Raw genomic sequence first — 27,101 nt, forward strand, 5'->3', positions numbered from 1 at the left:
GAAGCCACGCATTTACTTATCTTATTAACTCTTTCAATCTAAGCCGTTCATCTATTTCTAATAAAGGAGAATATTGGGCCGTTGAGATTATACGGGGAAGCGGAAACGGACGGCTCTAAATTTGGTTCTTCGGTCACGGCTAAATGCCGCGTGGTAGAGTAGCTGAGTTAGGCCCGATAAGCGCAACAGCCAGATGGGCATGCCCTCCACGTGCGGTGGCGATCGGCGGTAGAGATACAGCAGCGAATCCCCTCCCAGCTACTTACCTACCCTGGTGATTGTAATTGGAAGCCATGATGTTGTGGGACCCATCGCGAGACCTACGAGACCTCTCCGGATCCTCCCTTGGTCAATCGCCGTCGCTCACCTCGGCGTCATCCGAACTTAACCAGAAGGTTCGTTCCATGCACTTCTCGCGGCCACTCTCTCTCCCTCTCGCTGCCGATTAAATCTCGGTCACGTCGATGGCGACAACCTTCGGAAGTCTAACCCCCTCTATCTCATATTCCTCCTCTTCTTCCCTTTGCGTCTCGAGGCACCAGAGGGGACCATGGAATTGGCAGAAAGCCTGCTGCTCCTTCAAGCCTCCATCCGCCGCTCGGAATAGCAGATTGGTGACTCCTCTGCTCTCGCAGGCTCTGCCCACCACACATGATCACCGGACCCCACCTTTGGAGGTCCAATTCAAGGAGGTCGGCTGATTCTTGCCACCGTTTCCCTGTTTCTTCCCTTTGATTTTCTCTTTTTTCTTAAAGATAGTGTCGCTCAGGTGATCGAGACTCTGATAAATGGAGTCGATCTCTCCGAAGAAAAGGCCGAGGCGAGCCTCAAGCTTTTGATCGATGAGGCGGATGAAGCCCTAATTAGCGCCTTCCTTGTGCTTTTGCGTGTGAAAGGAGAGACCTTTGAGGAGGTATGCCTTTCAATCTGAGATTTTGGGCGCTGGAATTTTAAGACGGGTGATTGGGGATAATATTTTGATCGGTGCAGATTGTGGGATTGGCGAGGGCGATGATCGATTGTGCTGTGAAGGTTGAAGGTATCGATGATGCAGTTGACATTGTCGGAACGGGCGGGGATGGGGCCAACACGGTGAACATCTCCACCGGGGCATGTATTCTCGCTGCGGCGGCCGGTTTGAAGATTGCAAAGGTAGAGCACATTTGGGTTTCTTAAAGGAGAATGATTTGAAGCAACGTGAAAAGTTATGATGAGCTTCCTTGCTCCTTGCAGCAAGGTAATCGCTCCAGTTCTTCTGCCTGTGGCAGTGCCGATGTGTTAGAGGCATTGGGCGTGAACATCGAACTGGGCCCTGAGGTACTGCAAAAAAAAGTTCCATTTTCCTTGGCTTAAAATATGGTTTCTTATTGTCTTGTTTCGATCTAATAGCATTGCTGAACAGAAATGAAGTAATGAAAGCACAAATACGCCTTCTAGCAAATATAATGAGCTTGCCTCATGAGCATCTCTCTATACCTTCTATATCTAGAAGGACAGCAGTTATAGGGGCAGAAAGGTTCTCATTTGTTATATGTGGAAAGGGTTTGTTTGAATACATCTTGTTTCTATGCAAATGACAATATGAGTACTTGTATAACCCTATTAGTTGAAGTGGTTTTCTATTCTATGAACATAGTGTCACGGACTTAGCTGGACTTGCCTAAGTAGTGAGGCACCCTTGCGGCAAACTCACGGATTTAGCTGGAGTTGCCCACGTCGTGAAGCACTCTTGTGTCAACTCCTTAGATTTAACTGGGATTTCTTAAGTCATGAGGCGCCCTTGCGACATGCGCGTTCGCAAAGGGTCAGCCTAGTTGCAACCTCATACAGGTCCCGAAGGACCTGTAAAACAGAAAGTTGATTAGATTAAAAACGAGCGACGGACAAGTCCCGACGTCTCGCGAAGAGAGAAGTTTTACAAGCAATTCAACGAGCATCTTGAGTGCAAGACAGAAAAGAGAGGAAGGATAAAACAAGGACTTTAAAAGGTAGAACGAATAGTTGCAAGTTCACAAACAACTGCTCACCGGGTGCCGGGCACGAAGGCAAGTTAACGTGCGAACTTGTGAAGATTGTTCAATGCCCGACAATATACCAAAGCCCCATACAGCCCTGTGCCACCCGAGGGGTTCCAAGGTGTTTAGATGGCTGACGTTTTGCGTGCAGCTATGGTGTGTAAAAAACAAGCCGTGGCACACGAAAACGAAGTTATTTTGGGGAAGTTCGGTCCGGTGCAGCGAGCGGTCTCACTACAGCGCTGCGAACTATCGTTGCTTACATTTTCCAAGCAAAAACACACAAAACCAAGGCAAAACATACTGCCATGTCTCTGTACAAGCATGCAAAAGCGACTAATGATTCGTTGAACGAAGTTGTTGCGAGTGCACAACGACTGTTCGTGACATTCTCTCCCACTTAAACTGTCGATGCTTGTTGGTAGTTGTTTACAATTGCTTCTTCATGTCGTAGGGCATCTTCGGGCTCCCAACTGGTTTTAGTTCGGGGAAGCTTCATCACTTCACCAAGTACTCGGTCTGCTCAGCTCCATTGGGTAGTTTTATCTTGTGATTCGCTAAAATGGTTTTAACTCGCTTCTCGTAAGAGGCTCTGGTGGGGGGTAGCCGAGTTGAAACACTTCAGAAAGCATCCTGTAGATCTGAATGGTAGGCTTTCAAGTTGTTGGCGTGAAAACATTGTGAATTTTGAGCCATGCCAACAGTTGCAACTTATAGGAGACGTTGCCCACCCTATTGATAATTGGGAAGGGCCCTTCATACTTGCGGACCAATCCTTTATGTACTTTGTGCTTAAAGAATTGAAGTGATGCTGGTTGGAGCTTCACCAACACCAAATCGTTGACTTTGAACCCTTGTGGTCGCCTTCTCAAGTCTGCCCACTTTTTCATCTTTTTAGTCGTTTTCTCCAAGTAAGCTCACGTAATATTTGCATTTCGATGTCATTCTTTTGCAAAGTGATATGCTGACGGACTACTCCCAGTATACCCAATAGCCAAGGTGTGAGGAGTCGACGACTGTTGTCCTATAATGATCTCGAAGGGGCTCTTGTTGGACGTAGAGCTCCGCTGCAGGTTGTAGGAGAATTGGACTATGTCCAACAACTTCACCCAATCTCGTTGGTTGGCACTCACATAGTGTCGAAGATATTGCTCAAGGAGCGAGTTTATCCTTTTGGTTTGGCCATCCGTCTGAGGGTGGAGGCTTGTGGAAAAGTATAACTTAGACTCCAACAATTTGAATAGCTCGATCCAGAATTGTCCCAGGAACCAAGTGTCTCGATCATCGATGATATTGTGCAGGACTCCCCAATACTTCACCACATTCTTCATCATCAGCTTGGCTGCCTCCTTTGCTGAACAGTGTAGAGGTGCAGCAATGAAAGTTGCATATCTTGAAAATCGATTGACCACCATAAGTATCGATCCGAGTCCCCCGATTACTGGCAAGCTTGATATGAAGTACAAGGAAATGCTCTCTTACGACCTTTCTGGTACGGGCAACAGTTCCAAAAGTCCCACTGGCTTCCGCCGCTCCACCTTATCTTGTTGGCAATTAAGGCACGTTCGAACATATTCCTCCACATCAGTCCTCATCTTCGGCCAATAGAAGACACTCTCCACGAGAGCCAATGTTCGGTGAATGCCCAGATGTCCTGCCCAAAGGGAATCGTGGCACTCTCTCAAGAGTTCGCGTCTTAAATTGTCCACTCGAGGAACATAAACCCTATTCCCTTTGGTGTAGACGAGTCCCTCTTGGATCCAAAATTGTTGTGTCTTCCCTTCTTTGATTAGTTGCATCAGGGTTACTGCCTGGGGATCACTATACAGTCCATCCCTGATTCTGGAAAGGAAGTTGGAGTGTAGCTGACTTGCTTGGCCTCCGCCTTCCAGTTGCATGGCATTCACCCGCTCCACTTTCCGGCTCAACGCATCGGCTATGACATTTGCTCTTTCGGGCTTGTACTCTATTGACGTATCAAACTTGGCCAGGAAGTCCTGCCATCATGCTTGCTTCGAGGAGAGTTTCTTTTGAGTTTGGAAATAACTTAAAGCGATGTTGTCCGTCCTCAACATAAATCGTGATCCGAGAAGGTAGTGCCGCCAAACTCGTAGACAGTGGACCACCGTTGTTGTATCTTTCTCATGCATTGGATACTGTCACTCGATCTCATTGAGCTTGCAACTCTCGTAGGCCACCGGGTGACCCTTCTGCATGAGTACTCCCCCAATAGCGAAATCTGAAGCATCTATGTGGACTTCGAAGGGCTCCCCATAGTCTGGCAATTTGAGCTCCAGTTCTTCCAACATAGCAGCCTTTAGATCTTGGAATGTAGCTTCGCATTTGTTAGACCATCTCCAAGGCTGCTCCTTCAGCAACTCCGTCAGTGGAGTTGCGCGCTTCGAATACCCAGTTATGAAGCGCCAATAGTAGTTGACGAAATCAAGGAAGGATCTCGGCTCTGACACCTTTTTTTAGAGTTCGTCATTCCGCAACAACTTGTACCTTTGATTTGTCTATCCGAATGGAACCATCACCGATTTGATGCCCCAAGAATAAGATCTTCGTCTAAGCAAAGTAGCACTTCTCCCTTTTCACGAACAAAATGTTCTCCCTGAGAACCTTGAAAATTGTCCAAAGGTGCTCGACATGCTCCTCGAGCGTTTGGCTGTAGATGACGATATCGTCCAAGTAGACGACCACAAACTTATCCAAATACTCCTTGAATAGTTGGTTCATAAGAGTGCAGAATATGGTCGGAGCGTTAGTTAAGCCGAAAGGCATCACCAAGAACTTAAACGCTCCGTAGTTAGTCACGTATGTAGTCTTTGCTTCTTCGCCTTCAGCAATGCGCACCTGCCAGTGCCCCGACCGGAGGTCGAGTTTAGAGAAGTACTTTGCTTTACCCAATTGGTCGAACAAGTCCGTGATGAGCGGGATGTGATACTTGTTCTTCACCGTCACCTTGTTGAGGGCTTGATAATCGACGCATAGTCGGAGGCTCCCATCTTGTTTCTTTTAGAAGAGAATTGGAGCTCCGAATGATGCTTTAGAACTGCGGATGAGACCATCGCTTAGTAGTTCATCTAACTGCTTTCTAAGCCCTACTAACTCTGGGGGGGACATGCAGTAGGGTGGTCTTGCTGGAGGCTTCACTCCCGGCTCCAGCTCGATATGATGATCCACCCCTCTACGTGGTGGCAGAGTTTTTGGCAACTCGGGTGGCATAACATCTGTGAACTCCTTCAGAACGTTCGTCACCACAGTAGGTTCATGAATGACCTCTCTGTCGAGGGGCTCTAGCTTCACAGCAGCTATGAATGTTAATTCGTCTTTTCGTACCCCTTTCTTCAGTTGTAATGCCGATATTTGTTGGGGGTGTTTGGTTCCACTCCGAGAGACGGGAACCACACAGGGGTCATCGCCTCCCATCAGACATAGGGAGTTCAGGAACGACATTGGCACCAACTTCACCACGTGCATGAACTCCATTCCGAGAATCACTTGGAAGTCGTACAATGGCACCGCCATCATGTTTGTGCTCTCGCTCCAAGTCCCGATCTTGATGGAGACTCCCTTTGCCAGCACAGAGATCCACTTGGCCTTCGAGTTCACCGCCTTTATCCAACTTGGGTTCTTCTCCAAGATCAGTCCAAGTCGCTTTGCTTCTCGATCGACAATAAAGTTGTGGGTAGCGCCCGTGTCCACTATTGCACAGGTTGTTTGGACATTGAGCTTGATGTCCACTTACATCAACTCACTGCTCTCTGCTTTATGGAACTTTGTCTTCGTGTTCTCCCCCCACTTGACCCCGCAAAGCATTCAACAAACGCATTGCTCCCATCCGGGGTCCTTGTGACTCCTCATCGTCGCTGTTGGATTCTGAACTACTCGAACTAAGAGCGACGACCTTGCCTTTGTCTGATTTGGGGGCATGTATTGAAGTTGTTAAGGCATTGAGTGCTTGTTTCTGTGGGCACTCCTTCACCATGTACGGTCCTCCGCACAAGAAGCATCCACCAGGTTTTGGGGCCTTGCCTTTTAAGCTTGGCCCTTTGTGGGAACACTTTTCTCTTTGCTCGCCCTCGGGTTCATTCCCTCAAGAATATTTTAGAGGGCGATTTCCTGAAGATTGTTTCCTTTTCCCTAAGTCCTTTAAGGAAACAAAGTCGGTGAGCCTTTCTGCGGCCGTAATTGCCCCGATCATATCGGTGACATTCCTTCCATGCAGTTCCTGTTGAGCCCATGGCTTTAAATCATTGAGGAAGCTAAATAGCTTATCCTTCTCAGACATGTCTTGGATGTCTAGCATTAGTGCAAAAAATTGCTTCACGTAGTCTCGAATGGAAGTACTTTGGCGGAGTTGTCTCAAATTCCTCCTTGCAACGAGAACTCTGTGTTCTCGAGTAGGAACTGAGTTCTCAACTCCTGCTTCAAGTTCTCCCATGTGTCCACTCGACACCGACCTTGTTGGATCTCCTCCCAACGGGTTCACCACCAAAGTTTTGCATCCCCATTCAAATATATGGTTGCTATTGAAACTTTGGTATCTTCATAATCGGGCCTTGTAGCTCGAAAGTACTATTCCATGTCAAACAAGAAATTCTCGAGCTCCTTTGCGTCCCTAGCACCTCCATAGCAATGAGGCTCAGGTGCCCTCAAGTTTTGTGGCGGCACAATGTGGTGTTGCTCCCTCTCGTATTTAGTGCCCTTGTGAGCGCTGTCACTCTAGAAGTGAATTCCGCCACGACTTTGTGCAAATGTTGCACGGAGTCTTTGGTATTGTCCGTCAGTCAATCGACTAGGGCTTCAACCTTGTCGATTCGAGATTCAGCTTCGTCTTGCGAGCTCTCTACCCCAAGAAGCCTTCGTTGGCCTTGGTAGAGTTCGTCCAAGCTCTCTTCAAGAACATCTAGGCGGGTTTCCACCGTCGTGAGTCTCTCCTTATGGCTCTTTTTCCCGATTTGTCACGGACTTAGCTGGTTTTGCCTAAGTCGTGCGGCACCCTTGCGTGTCCGTCCGCAAAGGTCAGCCTCCCCGAAGCCTCCCATTGTCCCTTAGGACCAACAAAAGAGAGAACGGGCTAGAGAAAACGCCTCAATCGGGATCCATAAGCAAACATCTCCGAAAAACACTTTATAGACAATGCAAATTACAAACATACCTTACAAGCTCTGAACAGTGGCACAACAAAGGGTAAAATGGTCCATTACAGACTGAGAATCTCTCTCACGTGTCCACATGACACAACCTTTATTTACAAGCCTAAAGAGGCCACCAACCCAACTAAAATGGGATTATTAAGCCTTTGGCCGCCCCTCTACATGCTGTACAAGGCATGAACATGCCAAAAGACACGGACATACATAAGCATTACATCAAACACCCTGTTTAGAAGTTTGTCCGTGACATTCTCCCCCACTTATTCCTTCGACGTCCTCGTTGAAGCCTTTGTCGACACTGCAACTCCTCGCCTTTGCTGAATCTTCAATCTTCTGCTCCAGCTACAATGCGCCTCTTGGCTTCTAGCTGCTCTCCGCTGTTATTTTTGAGTAGTCGAACCTTTGATCCGCCGTGCTGCTTCAACTCACCAATGACTCTGACTCTGGTGTGGGGTTGGCTGAGTTGTGTTGATCATTGTTGATTCCTGCGGATCCCCCAGATGAAGGAAAAGACCATCCTTATTGCGCCAGTCTCTCAAATTCCTCATGCTGCTTGAACTGGATGGATGCTTGTTGGAGCTTTTAACGAGCATCGTCTCGCAAACTTCTGAAGTTTTGGGTCCTTCCTCCACAAAATTTGCTCATTGACTCTTCTTTCACTTAGTTGTCACATCCAAGTAGATTCGCATCACTTCCGCTTTCGATTGGCATTTCGTTGGGAAATGAAGCGGACAATCTACTCTCAGTAACACTGATCACCGTTGGTGAGGATTTGACAACTATTGTCTTCCATTATCTTCGAAGGGTCTTTGAACATATGCAGAGCTCCTCTGCTGGATAGATAAGAGAATTGGGGTACTCAGTTTCGCCCATTCTCTTAAGAGTTGAGAAGGCAAAGGTTACTTGACTTCGCCCGCCTCCTCGAGGTTGTACTCCATGCATCGAGCTGGTTACTGGACTTCGCCTGCTCTTTGCTCACACTTCTGAAGCACTTGAAGTGTTTGCACTCCTTGCGTTGAGTTAGTTACTGTGATTCACCTTCTCAATGCCATCGAATTTCTGGAATGCAGGAAGTTTTCACCCCAACTTGGAGTAATTCTCTCATAGGTTTGGTCGCCTCTGGGATTGTACCGTCTTCTCCATCAACCTTGTCGCCTACTCCACTGAGTAGAAAAGGTACAGCACCGCGTACTGCCTGCTTCGTTCCTTGGTTATGCACTCTTGCATGACCCGAAGTCCTTCACTTTCGGCTATCTTGATGAGAAGCACATTGACACCGGTCTTACGAAGTTCCTCGGCCTCTGCCCTTCCGCCTTGTCTCGGTACTTGGAGATTGCCTCTGCATTCTCCACCTCCTCGGCCCATTTCACGACCAAGCGCTCTCCCTCTGTGAGAGCAAGGGATCAGTGACATTCACGGAAGTCCCGCCTCTGCGGTACCATGGCGCTGCCATGCCCATGGCACTACTATCCGTCGCCTCGTATCTGCATCCCTTTTCTTCACAATCAGTAGATATGCCTCTGTGGCACTCCTCCGAGTCCACCTCCATTCTAACTGATGCTTGATTTTGGGTAGCTAAGTCCCTCTGGACTCGTCGTCGCTTCCTCGCCCTTTTCGACCCCCTGCTTCAACACCTTTGTGTTCTCCAAGCAGCTCTCCTTTGGTCGATGGAAAGACAGACTGCAACTCCCATGCATGGCCTCTGCCATCGCATTATAGGGTCTGCACCGATTCTGTTCTCCTTAGCTTCCTTGGTAGCAACGTTCGCTTACCCGACCTTGTCCTCTGACTTGTCGGGCTCCCTTAAGCGAATATGAGCTCTGGAGCAGTCCAACTCTCCAGCTGCTTCGATCATACCTCTGCATGATCAAGTCCCTCCCATGGAACTCACTGGTACTTGCATTCAAACTTTTCCCTTGGTGGAACACAGCCCCCATATGCTGATGACCAAGGTTTTCATCCGATACAAAATTCGATGCACGCACGGAAGACCCGCCTCTGCGGTACCATGGCCTTCACTCCTTGAATCCATAGCCCTTCTTGTCGTCGTGTTGTTCACCGAAATGGAGCTTCCAGTAACTCCCGATCATACCTCCATATGATCTAGTCCCTCCCGGGACTATGTCGTGTGTATCGCATTGCCACGAACTGTTCCACCACGATCCGCTGCACCATGTCGCCTCCTAGTGACATCTCCATTGCATTCCGATCCTTGTGGAATAAACTCGAATTGTGAACCCTCCATGTGTGGCTTCTGCCAATACATCGCAGGGTCTCCTCCACCTTCGATTTTGTTCGCTCCTTTGGCAATCGACCTTCATCCACCCACTCTTGGGTCACACCTAGATGAAGCACTGCTCTAGGACAGTCCGTCGCCTAGTAGCTCCCGAAGTCCACCGACTTCACTGTAATTTGTGCACCATTGTCTGGATCCTGGGCCTCTGCCCCTACCAGCACAATCTCCGCTGCGCACCGCTTCCTTCATGGCAACTTGAATGACAACACTGTGGCATATTCTTCGAGAGTACCCGCCTCTGCGTCCTCTTGCCCCATGCTAAGGCCTTCTGAACTCAACTTCGCCTCCGCAAATTGAGTCGCCTTAGTTCCTCCATCAAATGCTCCTCCGAGATAAGGTGCATGTGCCCCGAAGCTCCCTTCGTCTTTGGCACCATGCAAGATGCGTCCGCTCCGTCAGAATGAAGGACCCATGGAACAACATTATCTTACTCTTGCCTCTGCAAGAGTTCATGTCCTTGACCTCTGTCTAAGGAAAGCACTGTGCCTCTGCTCCATGTTCCAACTTCTATTCTAGCTCCCTTCAAGCGGCTTGAGTACTTCGCCAAGTTACACCCAAGTTGCTCCGCTCCTCGTGTTTGCATTGAGTCGATGGTGGCCCTTGCGCCCACCATTCCACGGGTCAGCCCTCCCTTGAGTCCGATCTCCAAATCGACTCCAAGTGTGCCTTCATTTGAGTTGCTTTGGGTCGCTCCCCCACTTGATCTCGCAATGCATCCACCAATGCATTCTCTCGAGCGAGATTATGCGACGACTCCTCGCCGCTTGCTCGGTCCATTGAGCTTCGTGGAGTTGTTGTTTGTTGAGGTACTCCTCCTCAACATGTGCAGTCCGTCGCACATGATTCTCCCTCTGGAGAGCCGGGACTTATCCCTCCTGGATAACTGTCCCATTAGAGCAACATCTCTCTTCGTTTCGGAGACCACCATCCCCTTGGACTACTCCGATCTGCTGAACAAACTGTGCATTGTTCTGCCTCCTGCAAACACACTTGCTAGATTGCGACTCCACGTCAATACAGCCCCCGCTGCACCACTCAAGGTCTAGCAACATGCTGAACTCGTTGCACACTTCAGCCTCCTACGGACGTATCCTTCACATGCCGAAGAGATAGTTTCAATGCTCCATGGCGCCGAGTTTCGGTCGCCTTGGGATGGCCACGAACATTCTATCATCCGCATACAAGCCCATGCATGAGTACCAAATTCTTCGAGTTAGCAATTCCCCTCACCTCTGTGAGCTTTGCATAACTCTTTTGGTCGTTGAGCAACTCATTCCACCTTGGATGGTCTCGTCCTTTACCAAGCGCCTCGCTTGCCTTGAGCACCATCAAGTATAGTTGTCAACATTGAGCCATAGCTCAAACTCAGCCATCCCAACCTTTGTGCGCTCCACATTCTTCCAAGCTTGTCTGTTCTCGTGGTGCCTCTTGCGCGAAGGGTTGGCCATTCTTCTGAATGCCAATCTCAGATGCCCGCTCCTCCGAGCGACTCCTTTTCCCTACATCTCCATGCCCGTTTTCCCCCAAACGGTCGCGCGTGTGCTGACTGCCCTCAACGCAGCCCCGCTAGGTCCCCCACGTTTGCATGCTAAGTGTTTCTATGAGTGCTTGTCCGGCTCTGATACCATCTGTCACGGACTTAGCTGGTTTTGCCTAAGTCGTGCGGCACCCTTGCGTGTCCGTCCGCAAAGGTCAGCCTCCCCGAAGCCTCCCATTGTCCCTTAGGACCAACAAAAGAGAGAACGGGCTAGAGAAAACGCCTCAATCGGGATCCACAAGCAAACATCTCCGAAAAACACTTCATAGACAATGCAAATTATAAACAGACCTTACAAGCTCTGAACAGTGGCACAACAAAGGGTAAAATGGTCCATTACAGACCGAGAATCTCTCTCACGTGTCCACATGACACAACCTTTATTTACAAGCCTAAAGAGGCCACCAACCCAACTAAAATGGGACTATTAAGCCTTTGGCCGCCCCTCTACATGCTGTACAAGGCATGAACATGCCAAAAGACACGGACATACATAAGCATTACATCAAACACCCTGTTTAGAAGTTTGTCCGTGACAGATTGGTATTCCAGATTGCGCCTCCTCCGTTCGCAGAGAGTAGCCAACTTCTTGCTCATCATGTTCGCTACTACGATCCTCCAGAGCGGCTCCACCAGCCTAAGAGCGAGTTTGCACTTGCAGCCCACCTATGGCTGCTTGGGGCAATGGTCCGGCTTGCCCTGCCTTGCTCGATTCGCCACGATGCTTTGCCATGGCAAGATTGCAAAGTTTCTTCGCTGTTTGCTTTAATTGTTTGCCCGCTTTGATACCACAATATCACGGACTTAGCTAGAATTGCCTAAGTCGTGAGGCACCCTTACGATAAAGTCACGGACTAAGCTGAAGTTGCCTAAGTCGTGAAGTATCCTTGCGCCAACTCCTCGGACTTAGCTGGGATTGCCTAAGTCATGAGGCGCCCTTGCGACATATGCGTCCGCAAAGGGTCAGCCTAGTTGCAACCTCGTACAGGTCCCGAAGGACCTGTAAAACAGAAAGTTGATTAGATTGAAAACGAGCGACAAACAAGTCCCGACGTCTCGCGAAGAAGGAAGCTTTACAAGCAATTCAGCGAGCACCTTGAGTACAAGACAAAAAAGAGAGGAAGGAGAAAACAAGGACTTTAGAAGGTAGAACGAACAGTTGCAAGTCCACAAACAACTGTTCACTAGGTGCCGGGCGCGAAGGCAAGTTCCCATCAAGTTAACATGCGAACATGTGAAGATTGTTCAACGCTCGACAATATACCAAAGCCCCATCTAGCCTTATGTCACCCGGGGGCTTTCAGAGTGCTGAGATGGTTGACGTTTCGCGTGCAGCTGCGGTGTGCAGAAAACAAGTCGTGGCACGTGAAAACGGAGCCATTTTGGGGTAGTTCAGCCCGGCACGGCGAGCAGTTGTACTGCAGTGCTGTGAACTATCGTTACTTACATTTTCGAAGCAAAAACATACAAAACCAAGGCAAAATATGCTGCCATGTCTCTATACAAGCATGCAAAAGCGACGATCGATTCGTTGAACAAAGTTGTTGCGAGTGCGCGACGACCGTTCGTGACAGTAGGGCGTTAAAAGAAGCTGCAATATTCTTCATAAGACAGTCTGACCCCTCTTCCTTCTGTTTTGTTATGATAGAAGAATTGTGAAGTCCTAATCCAATAAAAGAGAAACCTCAATGCAATTATTTGTTGCTATTTAGCTACCAATATTTTCTTAGACTATATATAATATGATGGCAATTGTTTTTGTGTTTTCCTTCTACAGTTGTAGTAGCCTTCTGTAATTGGAATTCTGTGTCATAGATGATGTTATTACCGATGTGTACTGCAGGTAAAGTGGTGTAGCTTACATGCACTTGATGTAGGATTAAATAATTTACAAACAACAAAATAGTTCCTGAATGCAAATCTTGGAGTTAGCTTGGAAGATTAAGAGCTTCAAAATCAAGCAGACGTATATTTCATTGTCAATAACAATAACCCCATGAATATTTCGTTGTCAGGTGACATCCAAAACAACGTTTTTGCCATACTTTTGCAGAAACTAATATGAGTTGATCCCAATTTAAATTTGTTCCTGTATTGTTATTTTACCACTCCATTTTTGGAGTACTCGAGGAAGTTAATATGAGAAAGCAATAGGTTGTGATTTTCTCTTAGTGTTGGTAGCCATCAAATGCATCATTAATTTAATTTAATCAAGGGAGGAAACTCTTGATTTCGATGTTTTCTGAAACTAGGAAAGAAAATATTAATAGAAAATGCTTAGGAGTTAAAAATAAAGAGAATAAAGAGAAGAATATACCCAAATATTTTAAGCTGAAAATTCTGATAGCAACCAAAAATTATGGTTGTTAATTAAGGTGTTAAATCTGCTAATGCAACCAATTCTGATAGACTGAAAAATCATGGTTGTTAATTCATCTTAATTCAGTAACATTCATTCTTTTACTCTTAACAGACAGAACTTCTGAGTTGTGTGTAGGTTAAGATTTTTCAGAAAAAAATGTGGCGTTATGTCCCTTAATTTTGTTCATTCACCATGTCTTACATGTTGAAATATCACTTCCTTTTCATTGTGTTTTACATGCTACTTAGCTCTTAACTGGTGTATCATCTTTCTCAAAATCATAATATAATTATTATCAGGTGCATTGAAACCCATATAATTTGATGTGCTTTTGAAAAGCTTGAATCCATATGCTTGTTAAATGTTGATTATTGATGCTAACTTCACTTTTGTTGCAAAAGGAGGTAAAAGGTTGTGTGAATGAGACAGGCATAGGGTTCATGATGTCTCCGATATACCACCCAGCAATGAGAATAGTTGGACCTGTGAGGAAAAAGCTTAAAGTGAAGACAGTGTTTAATATTCTTGGCCCAATGTTGAATCCAGCACAAGTACCTTGTGCTGTTGTTGGTGTTTACAATGAAGACATAGTAAGATTTTCTTTGTTCTTATTCTTGTGAATAACTTGAAATGCTTTAATATGCTTTCCAATAACAGTGACTGCTTTTGCGTTGCATTTTACATGTGGTTAGAAAAAACTAAAAAATCCTTCCATTCATGAATATCTAGGTGTAGCTGCCATAGAGAACATAATAGATATGTAGATATGTTGAGAGGAGAACGTAATAATAGATATTGATGGAGAACATAATAAGGCAGCAACATCTAAAGAGATGTAGATTTGTTGAAAGGAGATCTATAATAGATATTGTGGTTAAATGAGATGAGTCAAGTAGTATTAGTGGTGCAATAGGTTGACGAACAACCAAGAAGACTTTACTAGAAAGCAGAAACACTAAAAAAGAGAATAAGGTACTCTTGATGTAGCTACAGAAATTTTCTAAGCAGAGTTCAATGGCGAGGAAACATACATGTGGCTGACCCCACAACTTGTCATCATTGTTGTTGTTAATTGCTATTATTTTCTATATGTTTTGAATGGTTGTTGGTTCAGTTACTGCATTATGTTAGTTATGTTTAGTAGCTAGCTCTCTTAGTCTGTGTCTTTTTTAATTGTAAAAACATATATCATTGATCTATGGGTATTTCTCAAGGTCAAAGTATGTAATGAGTGAAACAGATGGAAATTAGATATGGTACAAAGTTACACAGATAATGGAACCTGGGGTGCCCTGAGCTATCTAGAACCTAGAACTGAGTGGTCAAGCCAATGTGAGTGTTATAAACCAATAAGCCTGGATTTTGTTTATTTAGGTATTTCAACTTGTTTTATTTGTTTGTGGTTAATAACTCACATCTTAATGAAGATTGTTCCCTGTGAATGCTAAGTTGGAACAATTGCTTGATCAGGTACTGAAGATGGCTAAAGCTTTGCAAAGGTTTGGAATGAAAAGAGCATTAGTGGTTCATTCAAAGGGTTTAGATGAAATAAGTCCACTTGGTATGACAATTGCCTCCGTTTTATGATTTCTTGTGCATAATTGACCAGCAATTTTTTATAACATTGTTTGTAGTTTGGACTCTGTTTCCTGAAATTGTTCTCAAACTATTGACTTGTTGCAGGATCTGGATATTTTCTTGATGTCACTCCCAGATCGATTGAGAAATTACACTTCGATCCATGTAGGCAAACTTCTTTGGACATTTCTTTTGCGATATTTTTATAATATTAAAGTTGGTGAATTCAAATATTCATCTGTGCATTTCATGTGACTGGTAGAGTTTGTTTGGCAGAGCCAGCAATAGAATCTAAGATAAAGTTTTCGATAATTTGTATTTTTATGTAATCATTAGGTTTTTACTTGACTTCACGATAATGAACTGCACACATGGTGCAGTGGACTTTGGTATTCCTCGCTGCACTGTAGAAGATTTAAAAGGTGGAGACCCACAGTTCAATGCTGAAGTACTTACAAGGGTACTGTCTGGTGAGAAGGGGCCCATTGCTGATGCTCTTGTGAGTCATTTTCTTTTTTGCCAGTAGTTTACTAGAGAAGGTTGCTTTTTCAGTCTTTCTGTTTCTATTTTCTAGAGCAGTGCACCTCATTTGTTTCAAGCATGGAGGCTTGAGTTCAAATTTATTAGTCAATTTCTATTTTGCAAAGATAGGATAGCTTAGTTTCTATATGCTGTTTGCACTTTCTGGTTATACTGCGTTTCTACTAGAGGGTTGTTTATTACTTGTGGTCCTATCTTATATATTTTATTCAAAGGTTACATGTTTTACATTAATCCAAGCAGAAGAATCTTGTCAAATAATGTAAAACATCTTAGTCACCACATTGAGAGGGCAAAAAATTTGAGATTATGTTTATCTGTAAAAATCTTCTTTGTTGACTAATCCATCAATTTTGTTACCTTTTTTTTTCTTGTCTTTGCACTGACCATATGCAAATTAGTCCCTTTTCATGTCGATAAATACTTGCATGTGGAATACTTGCCAAAGATATAGTACAAATTGTTACCTTAGTCATCAATTTTGTGATGACTAAGTTGTTATTTCATTATATATTCTTATGTTCTAGTTTATTTGGGGAAAGCCCTGTTCAATCTAATATGCAAACCGTGCAGCATCATTAAACCTTTCGACTGGTTGCACCCTAGACAGTTTACTGAAACTTGAGTATCAGCTGACATAAAGATGTATTACCTTTCTAATGTCTCAGGGATCGAACCTGATATCTTGTATGATTGCCTCAAAAATTGTAGGTTCTTAATGCTGCAGCTGCTCTTCTTGTCAGTGGTCGTGTGAGCAACTTTTCCGAGGGCGTGGCAGTAGCACAAGAGACCCATCAATCTGGGAAAGCCATTGATACACTTGCTTCATGGATGGCAGTCTCCAATGTTAGTAGATAGGTCCCCTGATGCTTTTTCTTCGCTTCCTCTTGTTAGCTAAAGGTTCTGTGGATTATGTGTCACAGAAATGCTGATTCCTGGTCCTTCAAATTCCTCGAATCCATTTTGTTGTATGCAGAGATCGAGAGGAGCAACTGCAAGTTGTATTTGATCGGTTTCGGTTGTCTTTTGAAGGGACATCAAGATGCAGCATGCCAACAGCTCTGAGACATAATTGGCTCGCGCCAAGCAACTTGGGGGCTCTGGCTTGGTATTACATATCCCGAAACTTGAATAACTTCCTTTTCTGTGCCATCTCATATTGAAATAAATCTGGAATGCAGTTTAACTCACATTTTAGTTATCGATAGAGGTTGATAGAGACGAAGGCACTGGTCATGGATGATGCTTATTTGTTATATCCATCTTTTTGTCTTGGAAGCTTTAAGTAACCAAGTTTTAATGAATGTAATGGATGTCCCTGAAATTGATTGTGAGTATTGGCAAAAATGTGTGGTGTCATCAGACCCCATCCCAATGTGAGAGATACCATAAAAACCCTATTCTTTTACGGAGAGGAACAGGGGTGTTTTGGTCAGTTCACTATCGTGATGCAAGAGGTACCGTAGCACAAGACCCCTTCCCGAGAATCGCGATGCAAGAGGAACCGTAGCACAAGCCTTAAAAGATTCCAGAGACATCGTCGATATAATAATATAAACTACGCTTAGCAAGATAGAGCAACCGCCCGGTACGCTCACCGCAGCTAGGACTCATATTCCTTCAATATTTTTTTTCTTAGAGTATAAAAAATCGAATCGAATTGATGATCATAATTAATTATAGAAGGTAAATATGATTATGTTTTACTATTTTATGCTTCACGGTCGAGCGACTTCCCCAAAATTATAACAGAGGATCTACACCGTTCATCAGTTTATGTGTCCGATCTCAAAATGATGGCAGACTTCAAAATTGGAATCACATTCCATCGTCCATCAGTTCATGTCAAACTGACATTATATTTATGACATGGGGGTAAATCGATCATTTTTATATTTTTAATTAGAAAATTAATCAAAAAAATCTCTAAAAATAGATATTTACTATTGATCCAAAGCATCATCGTTCAATGATCAATTTTGATCATTGGTTATTTATTTATTTTTATTTGATCAATTCAAATCGAAATCACCGGTTGTGGTTCTAGTTTTGATTTGGATTCTACGTGGTTAAAACTAATTCTTCTGAACCATCTAGACCTTGTTCTAATTTGATTTCAAATTGATGAACCACCTAATCGATTCGATTCTGTTTTTTATCCGATTTTATTTTAGTTCGATTTTGATTTGATTTTAGTAAAATGAAAAATGTCCAAAAACGCACTCTACTATTCTACTAAAAGGGAGGAAAGGAGAAAGAAAGAGAAGGAATATAGCCAAGGGAGAAAAGGGGAAAAGTGGAGAGGGGAGAGGAGAGTAAGAGAGAACTTATGGAGAAGCCATGAGAATATAGGAGAAAAGCAAGAAAGAAAGTATAGAAGAAGAATACAACCGAGAAAGGAATAGAAAAATGAAAAGAAAAGAAAATATGAGAAAAAATGTATCGAGATTACGTTCGTGTGGATTCAGATCAAATTAAAAAAATATATATTAGGTATGATTTTAAGATCTCTTATATTCTTATTACTTAAATTTATATATTGAATTATGGATTGATTAATTTGATAATTATACTATGAAAGAAGAAAATGATAAGTATGAAAAATAAGAAAAAGAAAATGAAGCATAATAATTGTATAATTATATCAAGGATCTATAACAAGGGTAAGTATACGATGACTTCATCTAGTTTATTCTCACAAATACTAATGCATGTGTCTGGGGTTTATAAATGCATATAATTTATACGATCTAAAAGTCATTTTAACATTCAAAAGTATTAAAAAATAATTTGAATACTGATTATATATATATATATATATATATATTAAATAGTTATAAGCATTTATCGATTTATGTTATCTTATTTATATGAAAATATCTATTCAATATTATATTTGAAAAAAGATTAAAAAAAATATATGAGTATTGTTAGTTTCTAATTATATATATGTTAGGATCAAGAGCACTAAGAGAGGGGGGGGGGGGGGGGGGGTGAATTAGTACAGTAGAAAACTTTCATCAAATCTCTCGTACATTGAAAATCGATTCCGATGTAAAAGCAATTATTAGGATCGGAGTCGACACTAAGAGGGGGGGGGGGGGTAAATTAGTGCAGCGGAAAGATTACATCTCAAATAAAACTTTGTTCGATAAAAACCGTATCCGACGAAAATCTTTTCGTAAAGATCTTAATTTGAAACCCATTTGTAAATGTATTGAAAACAGTGAGCTATTAAAGAGGTTTGTAGTAAAGATAAATTGCTCAAAGTAAAATGCAAACCAGATTTTTAGAGTGGTTCGATCAACGTGACCTACATCCACTTTCGGCTTCCTCCTCCAACGAGATCACTGACGTCCACTAGAGGTCTTCCTTTTATAGGCGAAGGTCAATCACCTTTTACACCCCTCTTCTCCTTTTACCGGGTTTAGGAGACAACCCTTATAAGCACTCACTCTCATCTCTAAACAAAAATCTAAGTTTAAGCGAGAGGAGGGAATACATTTATGATCGCAGTAGCGTTTTCTCTCTTTTAATCTCTCTGTGCTTGTGTGTTTTAATCAGGGATGAGAGGAGTATTTATAGGCTTTAAGTTGATTCAAACTTAGAGCCTAAAACTTTCCCATCCTGGGTTCCCCGGGCACGGGCGGTACCACCGCCTACGCTGAGCGGTACCATCGCCCACCGTCAAATTTCACGTACATTGAAAACCAATTTCATAAAGAACTTTAACTTAAGATCAAAACGGAAGTATAGTTGATGTAAAGCAACGGAGGCAGTTTGCAGATAAGATAAAGAGCAGAATGTAAATGCAAACCGAGATTTAGAGTAGTTCGATCAATCTTGACCTACATCCACTTTTGGCTTCCTCCTCCGACAAGGTCACCAACGTCCACTAGAGGTATTCTTTCAATAGGCGAACACCAACTCCTTCTTACACCCCTCTTCTCCTTTACACGAGTTTAGGAGACAACCCTTATAAACACTCATACTCCTCTTACAGAATTCTAAACATAGAGTGGAGGAGGGAATTTCTAAAGTGATTTCTATGATATTTCTTTCCTTTTATGCTCTCTGTGCTTATGTGCTTTAACCAGGGATGAGAGGGATATTTATAGGCTTCAAGTTGATTCAAACTAGGAGCTTAAAAATATCTCATCCTGGGTTCCCCGGGCACGGGCAGTACCACCGCCTAGTGTCAGTCTGGCTGACATTGCCCTAGGCGGTACCATCACCCAGGTATGGCGATACCACCACCTGGGGGACAGTGTTAGGCAGTACCACCACCTAGAACCCTACTAGGGGCGGTACAACTACCCAGACAGGCGGTACCACGCCTGACATAGTCTTGAAGACTATGCCACGACGGTGAGACTTCTTATGGCACTGTTTGAGCCTCTTATTGGGCCCAACACAGTTCTTACATGAGCCTAGCTAGCCCCTAATCAGGTTGGCCCAAATCCAAGCCCAATTACATGCTAACTACGAAATCCTAAGACATTTGCTAAGCTAAACAAGTCCCTATATCTATTCTTCCTGCGAGCTTCTGGCAATCTTCCGGTGAACTTCTGACGATCTCTCGACAATGTTCCGGTGGACTCCTAGCAAGCTCCTAGACTTCACAATGATCTTCTTGGCGAGTTCCGATGAGCTTCTTTGGCAAGCTCCAAGACTTCTTGGCTGGTTCCTCTAGAACTTCCGACGAACGTTCGGACTTCCAACGAACTCTCGAACTCCCAACGTAATCACGTCCTTGACTCTAGGATTTTATTTTGCTTAATGTCTTACTATCGTAGTTAATCCTGCACATGTAAAATATACTTCGATCTAGACAATTAATACTATGCATTAATTAAGTTGTCTGACATGTCATTGGTCCCTCGACGCTTTGTCCGATTCTTTGGTGCATCATCCTCTCTTACGGCCTATTGCCCAATCGGTCAGTTGACTCCGCAACTCCGATATCCTCAGCGCAATATCCGCTCTTCTTGGCCCGATGCCCGAATCCACGGCCCGAAGCCTTCTGTCGATACGTCGACCGTTCCTCCGGCCCGACGTCCAATCTTCTGACATGTTTTCCTTCGGCACAACATGATTTTTCCTACTCTAATTCTCTTATCCTGATCGAAGCATCCTGCATCACTCATAACGTAGATTAAAACATAAACACTTATCAATTGGTTTCATCATCAAAATTCGAGATTCAACAATCTCCCACTTTTTTATGATGATAACCAATTGACGACGGAGTTAACCTTAACTCCCGGAGTTTAAACAAACTCTCCCTATCAATATGTCACATTGATAAAGACTCTTGGATTCAAAAATCCAAGCAAACATGTCATGATAAAATCATGCATGACATCAACATACTTCTCCCCCTTTATCATTAACAAAAAGGAGAAGTCCAACTATTAATGTGTTTGGATATAATTTCAATACATTGCATCATAAATCTCCAGTTTTATAATCATGCAAGCTAGCAAAAATTTTGAGTTTTACAAGTTTGTAAATTTTGCTAGATATGCAAGTTCAGCCTATTTGTTTTGCAATGTTCCAACTAATAAGTGTTTGAAAAAGAAAGTAAGTTTTGCAACATACAAGCTAGAAATAATTTAGAATTGTGTAAGTTTGCAAATTTATTTTTCTTTGCGATGTGCAAGATAGCAATTTTGCTTCTTTTAAGATAGCAACTCTTTGCTTCTCAAGTTAGGCAAGCTAGTGATGTTCAAGATAGCAAGCTCTTTCTTCTCTTTTGAGAAGTGCCATTTTTTTGCTTCCTTTGTAAAAACACAAGCTAACAAAATGTTACATTGTTTTACAACATGGAAGCTAGCAATTTGAGATGTTCAAGAAGTAAGTTCTTTCTTCTCTTTTGAGAAGTGCAATTTTTACTTTCTTCTTGAATTATGCGAGCTAGCATCTTTTATCTCTCCCTTTGTCATTGTCAAAAAGAAAGGAAGACCCTTTACATCCATTTTCAAATTATGACAAAGGTAAGTATCAATCTTATTTGTGCATCATTATATTTTCAAATTAAAACATGCACAATTATAAAACCTTACATTTCATTTTTCATGCATGATACCGAAAAATCAATCATCATTATGAGCATATGACACATGATACTAAAAATATTAAAATTTTTAAGTATTTATCAATATTTTGATCATGATACAAAATATTCATCATTTAGAGCATTCATGATACAAAACATTAAATCAACATTTATAATATATCATTTTAGCAACAAATCATAGCATTTTAAATCATGATGTCAAATTACATTGTATCCCATATTTCATGCATATTTTTATTTCATCACGTTCATTTTATCTCATCAAGAAAAATTAATTCGGTGATGAATACAAGGAGTTATACAAAAATAAATCATATCATTAGAAATAAGATCATGTAAATACAAAAAGACATGATTCACATATTAAATCTCCTCTTAAATAAAATACCAAGAAGAATAGTAGGAGAACGATTAATGAAAAAATCTTGATTTATAATAAATCTTAATTTGTAAATATCAAGGAATCAAGATCATGACTTGGATAAAAATTTATTTAAATCATCAAAATCATTTTCAAAGTCCAAGAGATTCATAAAAATGATACAAATGGATTCATCAAAATCAATAAGATAGAGAAAAATAATTTTCAAGAAAAATAATTTTCTCTTTTTAGTTTGTTTCAATTTATGATTTTATTTGATTCAAGCATGTCTTTTTTTCATTTATGCCAAATAATATATATCATCAAACATTTAGGATCGAAAAATAAATTTCGTCATAAAAACCATCAAGATCAATAAACCATGCATAATTTCGAAAGAAAAACTTATTAAGTATGATCATTATGCATTACTTCAAATTAAACATAATTTTATTTATTTTCAAAATATTTATTATGATAGGACATACAAGCCAAAGAAATCATTAAACATAAAACATATTCATCAATCATGATTTTATTGAGCATAAGATATTTTTAACCAAAATCATTTTGTTTATCATAAACATGCAATTTTCATGATTATTTTCAAAATTACTAGAATGATAAGAATGATTCCTAATTTTTTACATTTTCATAACATTATTAAACAAGTAATTTTCAAGAAATAATATTTTTTAAACAAAAAATAAAGAAAATACATCATGAAAAGCATTATGTAATTTCGAAATAAATTAAGGGGGTTTTGATTACCTCATCGTTGAAAGCGGTTAAGACGTAGTTTGTGACCTCACCTTTCTTGATTTTCTCATCTTCGGAGGCACTCGATTCATTATAATATTTGTTTTTTTTCTTGCGTTCAAAGCAAGTAGTTCTGTTCTTTTTGTTCTTAAGTTTTTATTTCATTGACTTTTTAAATTTCTTAGTGAGGAGTTCATGTTCACCATCACTAGAGCTTATGCTCGAGTGGTCTTCAAATGTTCTAAGTTCAAAATCCTTCCTGTTATTTGGAAGGTGATTCTCATGTTCTTTACGTGCATTGTACATTATTTCATAGGTTATTAATGACTCAATAAGTTCTTCGAGAGTAAAATGGTTCAAATCTTTTGATTCTTGTAAAGCTGTTACTTTTGAATTCTAATTTTTAGATAGAGATCTTAAAATCTTATTAACGAGTTCAACATTCGTTAAATTATTACCGAGTGCTTTTAGACTATTGATGACATCCATAAAACGGGTATACATGTCTCCAATAGTCTCTCTTGGTTCTATACAAAACATATCAAAATCATGTATCAAAAAATTTACTTTAGAATCTTTTACACTACTTGTGCTTTTGTGTGTGATTTCGAGAATATGTCAAATATCGAAGGCTGTTTCACATAAAGAAACCCGATTAAACTATATTTTATCTAAGGCACAAAATAAAGCATTAATAACTCTAGCATTTAAAGAAAAAGTCTTAAGAGAAGACCTTTTAAAATCATTTTCGACTATGTGTCATAAATTTAAATTAATCGAAAGCAAGAAAACTCTCGTTCGAGTTTTCTAATATATGTAGTCCATCCCATTGAAAAAGGGAGGACGAATGAGAGAGTGATGACCCTCTTGAAAGCCGTAAAGAGTCATTTTTCTTGGGTGATAAATCAAATGAGAAATCACGAGGCTCTAATACCAATTGTTAGGATCAAGAGTACTAAGAGGGGGGGGGATGAATTAGTGTAGCGGAAAACTTTCATTAAATCTCTCGTACGTTGAAAACCGATTCCAACGTAAAAGTCATTTCGTAAAGAACTTTAACTTAAGATCAAAACGGAAGTATAGTTGATGTAAAGCAACGGAGGTAGTTTGCAGATAAGATAAAGAGCATAATGTAAATGCAAACCGAGATTTAGAGTGATCCAGTCAATCTTGACCTACATCCACTTTTGGCTTCCTCCTTCGATGAGGTCACTGACGTTCACTAGAAGTCTTCCTTCAATAGGCGAAGACCAACTCCTTACACCCCTCTTCTCTTTTTCACGGGTTTAGGAGACAACCCTTACAAGCACTCACACTCCTCTTACAGAATTCTAAACTTAGAGTGGAAGAGGGAATTTCTAAAGTGATTTCTACAACGTTTCTTTCCTTTTTTGCTCTGTGCTTGTGTACTTTAACTAGGGATGAGAGGGGTATTTATAGGTTTCAAGTTGATTCAAACTTGGAGCCTAAAAACATCTCATCCCGGGTTCCCCGGGCACGGGCAGTACCATTGCCCAATGTCAGTCTGGCTAACACTACCCTAGGCGGTACCACCGCCTAGGTTTGGCGGTACCACTGCTTGGGGAGCAGTGCTGGCCAGTACCACCACCTGACATAGACTTAAAAACTATGCCACGACGGTGAGACTTCTTGGGGCATTGTTTGGGTCTCTTATTGGGCCCAACACAATTCTTACATGGGCCTAGTAGGCCCCTAATTAGGTTCGCCCAAATCCAAGCCCAATTACGTGCCAACTACGAAATCCTAAGACATTTGCTAAGCTAAACAAGTCCCTATGTCTATTCTTCCTGCGAGCTTCCGACGATCTTCCGGTGAACTTTCGATGATCTCTCGGCAATGTTCCGGCGGACTTCCGACAAGCTCCTAGACTTCATAATGATCTTCTTGGCGAGTTCCGATGAGCTTCTCTGGCAAGCTCCGAGACTTCTCGGTTGGTTCCTCCAGAACTTCCAACGAACATCCGGACTTTCGACGAACTCTCAAACTCCCAACATAATCGCATCCTTGACTCTATGACTTCATTTTGCTTCATGCCTTGCTATCATAGTTAATCCTGCACATGTAAAACTTACTTCGATCTAGACAATTAATACTAAGCATTAATCAAGTTGTCCGGCATATCATTGGTCCATCGATGCTTTGTCTGATTCTTTGGCGCATCGTCCTCTCTTGCGGCCTATTACCCAATCGGTCAGTTGACTCCGCAACTCTGATATCCTCGGCATAATATCCACTCTTCTTGGCCCGATGCCCGAATCCACCGCCCGAAGCCTTCTATCGATATGTCGACCATTCCTTGGGCCGACATCCAATCTTCTGACATGTTTTCCTCCGACATAACATGATTTTTTCTGTTTTAATTATCTCATCATAATCGAATCATCCTACGTCACTCAAAACAAAACGTAGATTAAAACATAAACACCTATCAATTGGTTTCATCATCAAAATTCGAGATTCATTATTGTAATGTCATATAAAAGATATATTGAAACTCTTAAATTTTATAAGAAAATGATCGATATATTATTTTTAATGACATGACATGATAGTTGTCTGATTAATATAACCATGATCTGGATCTTGCTAACGAGGGTTATATATTAGTTATATATTCAAAAAGTAATTTTTTTGGACTATAATACAAGAAAATATACATTATCCATACCATCGTATATCATGGAATTAAACATGATATTGTACCTTGTCATAAGATATAAGGTAGTCATAATCGTTAATACTATTATAACTACTACGCAACTACTTATACTTACACATACCAATCTTTAATTATATTTATGTTTAATTTTATAAAAATAATTAATGATAGTTGTTACACTATAATAATTTTTATGCTCTAATATTTGACATTAGTTATATTTATGCTTTCATTGTGAATGTACATTTAAATATATCTTGTTTTAAAAAAATATTATTAGCGAGTCAAGATTTGAAATGCATATGAAACTTATGTTTTATAAACTGTTTAAGCATGATAAAAAAAATTAGTATTTAGTATTTATGTGTGTCTTGAAAGCATATATTGAATATAATATATATATATATATATATATATATATATATATATATATATATATATATTTATGGTAACTTTTGCTAGCATGTGGGTCACAATGTTTGTTTACGGAAGTGTGATTTGCTCATATGATCATTTCGAAAAAAAAAATTAAATATCAAGAATAGCTCATTTGTAATTATGGATCGAATGATGATTAAAGAATCTTGAGAGTATTTCATATATAAATTATTTAGATTTGAATACACTATAAATTCTTAAAGAATTATTGAAATGTCGTATAAGTTGATTGACTACGGATGGATGGATGGATTGATTATGGATAAAATAATATAATAATTATTTTATAAAATTTATTTATTTTGATTCTGATCTTTCATTTCTATAGAATTAATGAGTTTGGAGGCGTTACAATTGAAGTAAGCTTCAACAACACATTGCTAGATAGGAACAGGGCATTGCCAGGGATGACGAGGCCATTCCATCCAACCTGCCCGACCACCCATGGCCAACATATCATGTGGGCCTAATAAAAGCGCCCCATCCCTCCGGCGACCAACTCACTCGCTCTCACTCACTCACTCACTTGTTCGCAGCTTCCTGTGCCTTTTTTATCTTATCTTTCTCCTTGAGTCCCATTGCCGAACGGTCCTCTCGTCCTCCAACTTTAATCGACACGGACATCCCGACAACGGCACGCTCGATAACGCCGACAACCTCCTCGATGTTCTTCATCGATCACACCATCACCTCACGAGGAAGAAGAGAGAAAAAGATCTCAGATCTGTTTACCTTGTGTTCGGTACAAGAGTATCTGGAACTATGGGATATCAAGTACGATCGACACAGGGTGTCGTCGTCTTCCTCCAGTGGCCCGTTACTTCCCGAGACCACGCCTACATTTGATGGCTCACATGGGGACTGTCGTCTGTGGACAAACGCTGCCATCACTCGGGCATCTTCACATGAGCCGAAGAGCACCATCGTCTGCTCCTGGGCATGGCCTGCATTTGATCGTATGAACTCCGTCGCTATTCGTGACGTCTCTCAATCGGCAACCAGGAGTTTTTCTTGCCAAGACCATCGATCATGGTAGAGTCTGCATTCAGAGATTAATCTGTCAGGATAAATAAATTTCCAGTGCTTGCTATACCTTGTGTTCATGGGCCATTTAGATGGTACAAGGACGACACAGCTCATGAATCTGGGGCCATCGTCTTCCAAAAATGCGCGGTTTCGGTCTCGCCATTGTCCCACGAACGCCAAAGCAATCATGCTGAAGCACTCGACTCGGAGCCTCAGAAACAAAAACATATGGAACTCGCATCTTCTTGGGAAGGGGAGGGTTCTCTGG

The 27,101-nt window shown here is 41.7% G+C and overlaps 1 protein-coding gene across 4 annotated transcripts; it reads left to right on the forward strand.

Moving 5' to 3' along the window:
• The first annotated feature begins 340 nt into the window (after positions 1 to 340).
• Positions 341 to 16,814, forward strand: LOC135626285 (anthranilate phosphoribosyltransferase, chloroplastic-like). 4 transcript variants are annotated; one of them, XM_065131483.1, is made up of 10 exons: positions 342 to 692; positions 770 to 913; positions 991 to 1,152; positions 1,234 to 1,317; positions 13,774 to 13,962; positions 14,843 to 14,933; positions 15,056 to 15,115; positions 15,331 to 15,449; positions 16,202 to 16,336; positions 16,414 to 16,814. In XM_065131483.1, the coding sequence occupies exons 1-10, from the start codon at positions 465 to 467 to the stop codon at positions 16,420 to 16,422; spliced, it is 1,221 nt and encodes a 406-aa protein (XP_064987555.1). In that variant the 5' UTR covers positions 342 to 464; the 3' UTR covers positions 16,423 to 16,814. The 4 variants fall into 4 exon arrangements, with proteins under 4 accessions (XP_064987556.1, XP_064987555.1, XP_064987553.1 ...); XM_065131481.1 differs by having other exon boundaries at positions 16,467 to 16,814; XM_065131484.1 differs by lacking the exon at positions 13,774 to 13,962 and having other exon boundaries at positions 341 to 692; positions 16,467 to 16,814.
• The last annotated feature ends 10,287 nt before the right edge of the window (positions 16,815 to 27,101 follow it).

The sequence above is a fragment of the Musa acuminata genome, chromosome BXJ2-11, assembly GCF_036884655.1.
Source record: "Musa acuminata AAA Group cultivar baxijiao chromosome BXJ2-11, Cavendish_Baxijiao_AAA, whole genome shotgun sequence".
In the NCBI taxonomy this organism is placed as follows: Eukaryota; Viridiplantae; Streptophyta; class Magnoliopsida; order Zingiberales; family Musaceae; genus Musa; species Musa acuminata.